The sequence below is a fragment of the Quercus robur genome, chromosome 6 (genome assembly GCF_932294415.1).
Source record: "Quercus robur chromosome 6, dhQueRobu3.1, whole genome shotgun sequence".
NCBI lineage: Eukaryota > Viridiplantae > Streptophyta > Magnoliopsida > Fagales > Fagaceae > Quercus > Quercus robur.
In genome coordinates, this window is record NC_065539.1 from 5,415,440 (window position 1) to 5,425,063 (window position 9,624).

General features: G+C 35.2%; 1 protein-coding gene across 2 annotated transcripts; it reads right to left on the reverse strand.

Moving 5' to 3' along the window:
* Window positions 1–1,984: 1,984 nt before the first annotated feature.
* On the reverse strand, window positions 1,985–7,961 carry LOC126732431 (uncharacterized). 2 transcript variants are annotated; one of them, XM_050435276.1, is made up of 9 exons: window positions 7,142–7,957; window positions 5,465–5,671; window positions 5,104–5,346; window positions 4,445–4,511; window positions 4,182–4,367; window positions 3,931–4,022; window positions 3,214–3,396; window positions 2,992–3,128; window positions 1,985–2,654 (listed from the first exon to the last, which is right to left on the reverse strand). In XM_050435276.1, the coding sequence occupies exons 1-9, from the start codon at window positions 7,640–7,642 to the stop codon at window positions 2,468–2,470; spliced, it is 1,803 nt and encodes a 600-aa protein (XP_050291233.1). In that variant the 5' UTR covers window positions 7,643–7,957; the 3' UTR covers window positions 1,985–2,467. The 2 variants fall into 2 exon arrangements, 1 of the variants encoding a protein (XP_050291233.1); XR_007659473.1 differs by lacking the exon at window positions 1,985–2,654 and having other exon boundaries at window positions 3,927–4,022; window positions 7,142–7,961.
* Window positions 7,962–9,624: the final 1,663 nt, after the last annotated feature.

Below are 9,624 nucleotides of genomic sequence, written 5' to 3' on the forward strand. Positions count from 1 at the left end.
AGGTGTATGTTGGTGCTCCTACTCCAGATTTGTTAAAAGTGATCGTATTATAGTAATGTTAGGATTACAACTTTTGCCACAATTTGTTATATGAGTAAATTGTGGTTCTAGCATTTTCCATCATATTATCATGTATGGTTGGTTGCATAATCTACACCCCTAAAAATTATTTCCATTTTATAATTCTTAAGGCGAAAATTTTATATTTACTTTTTTTTGGAAGCTTCACCAATGAGATTTAAAAAAAATAAATAAATAAAAAACAACCAAATCCCTCAAACAATTTCATTAGTTAGCAAGGTTTTAAAACTATTTAGCAATCTAACAAATTGAGTGTAGAAAACTCGATTTTGTTGTGCTAAATTGAGTGTGAAGAGGTCGAGTTCCATGGAACTCAAGTCTCCACGACTTGATTTCCCTGCCAGACTACGAATTTCATCAGACCAGAGAATAAGAAAACATAGAGCTGGAGGAAACCAAATCAAAAGACCCAGACAAGAAAAACATAGAGATGAAGGAAACCAAACGTGAAAACCAAATGCATGAGGAAGAAGGAGCCTTGCTGCCGCTTCTCGGAACCTTCACAAACCAAAAGGTATTCCCTCAACTCTCAGAAATACGGTGTCCCTTTGGATTCACCTGGGTTTGGGTTTGGGTTTATTGTTTTTGCAGAAGATCAGAGGGCGTGGGTTTGCTATTGTAGGGAGATTTGAGAAGTTTGTTTCCGCCTTGCACTGGGTTGGTGTTTCTACTATGGAACTTGAGTGTTTCACTCTCAAGTATGAAACTCGAGTGTGAAACACTTGATTTCCAATTGAAACTCGACTCCACCTCGCTTGATTTCAAAGAGCAAAATTAAGTCTAACAGACTCAATTTGTTAGATTGCTAAATAGTTTCAAAACCTTGCTAACTAATGAAATTGTTTGAGGGATTTGGTTCTTTTGAAAAAATTGTCTCACTAATGACACTTCTACACTCCTCAAAATTTAGTTAGGCATATGACAGGCTTTATAGTTGGAAACCTAGAAGAGCACATATATTTGGGCAACACAATGAGAATGGCTCCCCTTTTTCCAAGTTGTAATTGACAAGAGGGATGATGTGATTCATAATTGGTCATTGGCTGCTCTAGTTTTTAATTGTTTAAGAACCAGGGTGGGCTTAAATTAGGATTGGCTTCTTACTTTCTCAGTCTGAGAGTGTTGATGGCATTGATTTTAGTTGCAATATGTCCCAAGACATATGAGTCCGTAACTTTTTTACAAAAGAGGAGAAAATAGTAAATACAATACGAGAGGTGCTACGTCTACAACATTTTTACAACAAATCACAAGTAGTTAGTTGTTATTAGTTCAAATTTGAAACTAACACTAAAATTACTTTTTTGCCATAACAATAACAATCAATAACAACCTGCCACTTATGATTTGTTGTAAAAATATTGTAAACATATCATTTCTCAATACAATAATCAAGCTAAAAATCTAAACCACACAAGTTTGCATTTAGAAATGAAAAGATAAAAATGTCCCAAAAGAGAAGGAGAGAGAGGTAGAGAGGGAAATCAAGGAGTCCATATGAATTATTGAATACTTTATTAATAGATCACATTGCTTGGGCTCGTTGCATCTTCTTTGAATCCTTTCTTTAACCTTTGCGTAAGGATAATTTCTAGATCACAACTTGCTCACCTAGCAAGTTGTGAAGGTGGAGTAAAAATTGTAGGTCCATAACTTCACCACTCACAACTTGCTATTTGAACAAATTATGAAAAAACTTGTGGCCCTAATGTTACTCTTTGCAGAAACGTTGTTGCCAGTATTAGTTTTTTTTGGAACTAAAACGTTTTTGTCTGAATAAGACACTCCAACGCGGCTACACCAGCCTACTTGAGCCCATTAATAAATCAGGAATTACAAGAAGATGAAAGCCAGGCCCATAAAATGGGATACAAAAGTAGCTCAAATTCTGAAGAAGGTACTCTTTAATAATTTAATATATTATTAGATACGTTAACATCCTGGTCAGCAACTTCTTCCAGAAAATTTGTAACAACTTCAACCAAAAAAAAAGGTGGAATTTATATCATTTTGACTACCTGATTTTCTTTTACAATGGTATAAACAATTAGCACTAAAATGGAAACTCTATCAATTAACCCGCAATGCTCAAGCACACCCTACAAATAATCAAACACCCATCCAACCAATATCAGCAAACCACCAGACTGATGAAGCTGTGGGTTGCACACAGGCAATAAAACATGCGGAAGCAACCACGCTCGGACATATAATCTCCAAATTGGCAGCTGAAGCCTCACTAACCAATTATATTCCCCCTGAACTCCCCTGAAAAGCCCCTGGTATGCTTCTAATTCTCACTGTCCCATTAAATTGCAGAAACTATTAAAGCGCCCGAGGGCTGTAACATAACTTTACAAGCTTGTTTCAACGTCTTTGGTCCTGATTACGTGTCATTGAAGTGAAAACAGTCAGCAACGCTGAAGTGCTTTGCAAGCCGGAGGACAGAAGACCGCACAACTTCAGATTTTGGTGAGATAGAACTAGGTAGATGGGGTAGGCAAACGGGTACATATTGATCACTATCTTCTGGAAGGCAGAAGAATGAAAGCACTGATCGGCAGAATATGAATCTGTGGAGAAAACCAACATCAAATGACCATTCACTAATTATCTAAAACAATAAATAACAAGATTCAAAAAAGAAGACATTTGTCATTGTTTTCTTTTCAATATGGGATGCCCCATCAACAATTAGAGCTCAAATTCAGTTAGGTCCTCTTGTCAGACCAATTGGACCAATGCTAGGCTTGAACAATAACTACAACAACAAAGCTGAAAGCTCTCAAAACAATGAGGTCAGGCTCTAGATCCTCAATAGACCAATCAAGGTCATTCATATTCATATTTGGCATCAACAATAATTACCAATAAAAAAATGATAGTATGCTTAAAATGAAAGACAAGTACCTTAGAATTAGCCGCCTAATAAACGGATCATTTAAAACTTGTGCCCAAACTATATTCACGCTAGTGGATGTACAAAGTATTACCTCCCACTCAGAGAACGCAGTGGAGAGTATGTTTTCAGCATCATTGTAAACATCCTAAAAGTATAACCTCATGAACATATTGGAATAACCAGAATAAATCAACTTAAAAGAATTCAAAAAAGTATTGTAATTAACTTACAGCGTTAATATCAGAAGAGTGGAGGCCAACCATTTGGCAAAATGCTGGTAGGGGAGCGGTCAAGAAAAAGGTAAACTGACTTCCATTTTTTGATATATCAACATAAGATAAATTCTTGAATGCTGGCCTCATAGGTGAAAGGAGTAGAGCAGCTGCCTCTCCCCTCTCTGCACCATGTAAAACCTGCAAATCATTTGTCATTCACATGTAAGCAACTTGACAGAGATGATAACCAAATACAATCATAAACAGTAAATCTTGCAATGCAAAACTTATATAGCCAAAGCTTATATTTAAATCATTAAAAGGACCAAATAATGCTTCAAAAACATATGTACGTTATGATTAATCTTGCATACATTGAATTTAGGGGTAAATATTGTAATCCTAGAAGATATGATCCATGAGTGAAATATTATAAACATTCTAGTGGCATTGCAAGTACTTGTTCCTTAAAGCTTATCCCCAAACACATCCTTTAGTGAAAAGGGCCCTACAAATGCCATGATGAAGTTATTGTTACATTAAGATCCTCCTTTGCTAATATCTGAATTCCATTAATAACATGTCAAAACTTAACTCGAATATCAAATAAGTAGTTTAGATGTGACAGTAACCATAAAACATATGTTTTTTTAAGTGGCAAAATCTGATTTAGAACAGAAATACCACTCTAGAATAGCCTATCAAGTCATACAAAAGTTTTGACAAACCTGCCTTGAATGCATGGCTGTTGTCACTATCAATAATCAAGAAAAGAGGTCTTCGGGTAAAAGGAATTATATCACCAGGGTAAAGATTATTTGAAACTGAGAAATACAACAAAAGATGTGTTAGAACAAACAAATAGTTTGGGAACTTCTCCCAAATATAAATGGCATGGAAACTAGGTAATAATTAACAAGTTTCTAAGCATAAATGCTCCTAATAAAAACAGGACCAAGCATGGATTCAGTATGGGTACCTACCACTGTTTCCTCTTGAACCAAACCACAGATAACTATCATAATAGCCAGTTGACTCTCCCCTATCATTAGAACTAGATTCAGACATAGAGCTACTCTGCTCTTGTGAGAACTGAGAAGAAACTTTGTATTTTGAAGATTTCTGAAATCCTTCCATCTGACTAACATTATTACTATGGCCAGCATTCCCTGCATGATTGATCATTGAGGTCACTAAAAAGCGGAGTAGTTAATTATTATTCCAGAAATATATAAGTGATATAAACCTGAGGCTGATAGATATACTAGCATAACACTATCTGGAGGGAGCTCCTCACAAATTGTAGCCATAACCTGCCCATGCACCACATAGTTAAAAATCAGCCTCAACAATGAAAAAGCCATGAGATAAATAAAGAAAATATGTACTGTATAAAAAGTACATGTATTCACAAATCATGCAGTAAAACTGGCTACAGATGCTACATAAGCCAGTGCTGTGAAGTTTTGATTAAGACATTGCCAAGCTATTTAGTCTTAAATACTGATAATATGAGTATTAATACACAAAAATTTTGCATTAGATAGCATCAGCTGTTTACAAGAAAATGTCAAAGACAACCACATCCAAGATTTCTTCACAGCAAAGAAAAAAATGCGACGACAAATATTGCGTTATAGGGCACACCATCTATATTTTATGTCTAAAGGAGGGTGAAATCACATTATCATATGCATTCCTCCAAGGAAAGATACGATCTCCAAATGAGCTTAGTTACTAAAGAGCCTATATATGCAAGCAAATGGACCACCTACAGATAGAGATTATGAATTTATTTACGAATTCTCTTCTGATTCCATTAACAGAAGCTACAACTCAGTTGACTACAAGAAACCAAGCAGGTGGCCACAGTATAGACAATTAAGTAATGGCTTTAAAACTCACCGCTATCAAATGTGTTACAGATGGACGATAGAGAATAGCTTTCCTTGGATTTGGTGGTAAGGTTGGATCAGTCATGTCTGCAGCCAAATTTATATCAATCAATCCAGAAGCTCCAGAATGATCAGTTGAAATGCAGTTCCCATTTGATTCAACTAGCTGCTTTTGATAGAAAGACCCACTTGGCTCCCACTCCAAACATTGCAGCATTCTAAAAGTGTCCAAAGTAAGTTCTGCAAATTTGACCTGAAAGTGACAATACATAATGTCAAAATTTTCCTTTATGCAGGGTTTAATTATTGATTTTTGTTCCAGCCGATCTAAAATCAAGAATGAGACATCTAAACATGAAAAGGTTATTCACCTCATTCCGGTGGTAGCTTGTCAGCAGTGCATCTCGAAACTTTAGAACTTTCTTTGCATGGAAGCGAGCCACATACGGAAGAGAAGCTTGATGGGAATCAAACATGGCACAATAACGCAAAGGCCTGACATTCATAAAGGCCGTATCAACTTTCATAAAGCGGACAATTTCTTGCACCACTTGCCTCCATTCTTTAAAGTTTGTTTCCTAACAAGAGATAGTATAGATGTCCTAAATCATGTTAGTATACCACAGATAGTAGTTTAAATCAATGACTTAGCAAAAATTCAAATAAAGGTTTTAAATAAAAACCAGTCAAATTGAGAAGGAATTAATGAAGCCCATGCTAATAATCATGCAAATAACTTAAACGGGAGCTGGACATTTAAAAAACACAGCTTAAACTGATATTTCTGATTCTTATAGATACCACACTTTACATCGTCAAAGTTACATTTAACTTTCAGTAAATAAATTTAATAGCTTGATTTATGAAAAACCTATCAATAAGTGGCCACTAAGAAGGTCACTGGTATTTAGTAAAACAATCTTACAGTTCTACTTTCGCTCATTCATTCAATTTGCAATTCAGGCAACACAACATTAGATTAGCACTAAAGATCTCTCCTCACAATTTCTAAGTTCTAAAATTGATCAGACCAAGTAAACACTTAGTTCAACAGTAAAATTATATAAATGCTAAAGGAGACAGTCAGGCCAACTAAGCATTCATAGTTTAGACTACCACTGATATTTATGCTCAAAATTTCTTGATGTTGGTGCTCCATTGCTCTACAGAGAAAAAGGAAAAAAGTAAAAATAAAAATAACTAAAAAAACCCTTAAGCCCACAGCATTTTAGTTTCTTTGGCCTTTCAGGTTTTCAAGTCCTACAAATAAAAAAATTGCTAATTCGAGTGCTGATTTTTCCATGAAACAGAATCTGACCATTTGTTTTATATTGCCATATAAGAACCAACAAATTAGTGACACCCAGAGTCTTGCCAAAAGAGTTGAGACTTTCTCTTTACTTTTTTTTTTTTTTTTTTTCATGTTTCCTTACTTCTCTCTCACTCTACCCATTACCCCATCTGCATCTATTAGTCACCCTGTCAACCAAGCAAGTCAAACTGGACAGACCAGCTATGCATACATATAACTATAAAATTCACCATTCAACCACATTTGGTCCAATAATGGAACCACCACATTATATAAACAAATACCCATTTCACAACCTTGGAGCTTACTCCTTGACCATTAAATTTCAAAAAATATATATATACTTTCAGGAACCTCTGATCTGGAACATATATAAAATTTCAAATCAATAATACATATTTGCATTCAGAAATTAGTAAATTCCAGATTGCATAAACGAAAACCCTATCGGAAGTTCTTGCAGAAATAAATAAAACCCTTGAAAATTCAGCTAAAAAAAAAAAAAAAACAATTTCTCTGTGTCCTGAAATTCAAATTACAAACAATACATTTCTTCAAAGATCTCAAACGGAAAGTATATGAAATTAACGTGGCCATGCTCAATTTTTAGCTATATTTAAGTCCAAAAATTCGATGTGAATCAATGAAATTTAATCAAACAATAAGGAAACTCAAACAACTTTCTCAATTAACCGAAATGCGAGTAAACAAAAACCAATTCCGCGAGAAAAATTACCCGGAAACAAGCTTTGCTCTCATCGACGAGAGCCTTGAACAAGTCCGTGAGGCCCTTAACCATCTCGGTCCGGTTCAAAATCAACGAAACGAGCAAGAACCTGGCGTAAAACCTCAATTCCTTGAACCTAACCCCGAGATCTTTCCCGAAGCCTTTGGATCCTTCGAAGTAGCGCCTATTGAGAATCGCCTCGTAGAACACGTAAGCCTCGACGAGAAACCTGGCCTCGCTGGTCCGCATGTACTGGCCGAAGTAGAGCTGGCCGATCCGGCTGGCGATCTCGCCGATTTCCCAGCGGTGGAGACCGGAGTCGACGAGCTCCGACCGGTGATCCTGCTGGTACTTCCAGAGCTTGGTGTACGCCTTGAAGACCTTGTGGAAGTACTGCTGGCTCGTCACGTGACCGTACGCCGGAACGTCTCGAACCCTCGCGAACTTTCGGTCCGCGCCTTCCACCAACGCCCTGAAAGTTCGCAAAACGACGTCGTTCTTCTCTCCCATTACCGGAAAAGAAAAAAAAAAAACGTTTTTTTTTTCTTCTTCTTCTTTCTCTTAGTAATTCGAACCAGAATCGTTTCGTTTCGCGGTCATCGGGAAAATGAGAAAAAAGAGAGAGAAAGAGCAAGAGAGAGATGGACTTTTATAAGGTGATGTTAAAGGTCGCGTCACTACTTTTACTTTTTGTTTTTGTTTTTGTTTTTTAGAAAATTGTTTTTGTTACTGAAAATACAGTGGCGGCGTGAGAGAGATATTGGAATGGGAGAGTGGGAGTGGCATGAGATTTTGGATGATATGATGATGATGATAATGCGGTGGCAATTTTTTCCTGTGGCGATGACAGATAAGAGTGTTTGTGGGTTTTGGTTACTGTGGAACAGGTGGAACGTATTTCTTGGTTTTACACCGTTGGATGCGTTTGAGATCTGGTTGATCCAACAGTCAGAGTCTGGGTTTTGAACATTGGATAATTGGATTAAAGGATTTTTTTTTTTTTTTTTTTTAAAGATAAATCAGTTAAAATCCAAATCCTAATTCTTGGTCACAATTTGAAATGCAGTTGTTTTCTGCTCTTTTTGTTATTCTGTTTAGCTTTTTTTAATGAAATAAGTTTGCTTCCAAAACAGTTTTACGAAAAATTCATCCAGCCAACTATGTGATGATCGATAAGCTCACTCATATAGATTATATCTGCTTTAAGTCACACAATTTTTTTTTTTTTTAGAAAAGTCACACGATGTGGGAGGCGTCTCTCCCTAATGTGACATTGAACAAATCCGTGAGGGTGGCATTGGCCTTTGGCCCATTCCCAAAATGGACAATATCTGATTAAGGAAAGATTCATTCCTTCCACACTAATTATACACACAAGTTAAGGGTATGACTAGTATTTTGAAAATTTATTCTTTATATATTTATTGTATTTAATTGTTTGGAATATATATATATATATATATTTTTCGTTTGATAAGTTTTTTTTTCTTTTTTTTTTAGAAGAACATTGTTTGTTCTTTTTTTTTTTTTTTTTGAGAAAATCATTGTTTGTTCTTCATTGGTCAGTCCATTCATGTATTTGAATTTAATTTGTAAACCTAATGTATTTACCTAAAGAAATGTTTCCTAAATTTTGCACTTTTTCTTAAACAAGTTGTGCGCTTTGTACTTCCTCAAAAAAAAAAGTTGTTCGCTTTGTGCATCAACCAGCTTTGTGCATCAACCAAAAGTAACGGATATGTATAACCTCGATATATATATATAAATAAAGTTCTCAGAATATTGTTTCTTTGAGCTTTTAAAATTATTTATGCATATGTGAATCTTCTAAAATATTTAGTAACTAAATAAATAATATAGAAGAAATAGTTTTTAGTGTATATATATACACACACAATAAAAACTATTTCCTCGTGCTCTTTATTTCATCTCAAAAGATACTAAACAATTTTGAAAAAATATATGTTTATAAGAATTATGTCTTATTGTAAAACGAGCGCCCAATTAACAACATAATCAACAAGTTATATCGTTCAAACAAACAAAAATTTCAATCAACCATTCCAATTTTAGAAGTTTGGGCAAAAATGTTATTTTTCATATCTTGGAAAATCATCCCACCCCCCACCTCAAATTGAACAATTTTCATTTTCATATTCCATCTTATAAGTTATTTTCACCTTCATATATAGTTCTAATGGCTAATTATTCCTCATTACAAAATAATTTTAAAGATTAGTAAAAGGATAAACCATCAAGTGTCACAACATCAATTGATAAACCAAACAGAACTTGGTAATGACCTGTTTTTTGACGAACCTAAAATTTCGAACATATCGTCTAATTAGAAGTGTTAGGAGCAAAACAATCTTTGTAACCAACAAAGATGAAATATCTGAGGTAGTACGATCTACTTTTTAAATGTCATATAAAAAGAAGACATTTGGGGGGGGGGGGGGGGGGGGGGAGGGGTGGAATACAAATAAGTTATA

Excerpts from the sequence above, each read along its gene's own strand:
- LOC126732431 (XM_050435276.1), bottom strand. The coding sequence starts at position 7,642 with ATGGGAGAGAAGAACGACGTCGTTTTGCGAACTTTCAGGGCGTTGGTG. Across the intron at positions 4,368-4,444 it reads AGTATATCTATCAGCCTCAG|GGAATGCTGGCCATAGTAAT; the intron begins GTTTATATCACT and ends TCAATCATGCAG. Across the intron at positions 3,129-3,213 it reads ACTCTTCTGATATTAACGCT|GATGTTTACAATGATGCTGA; the intron begins GTAAGTTAATTA and ends TTATACTTTTAG.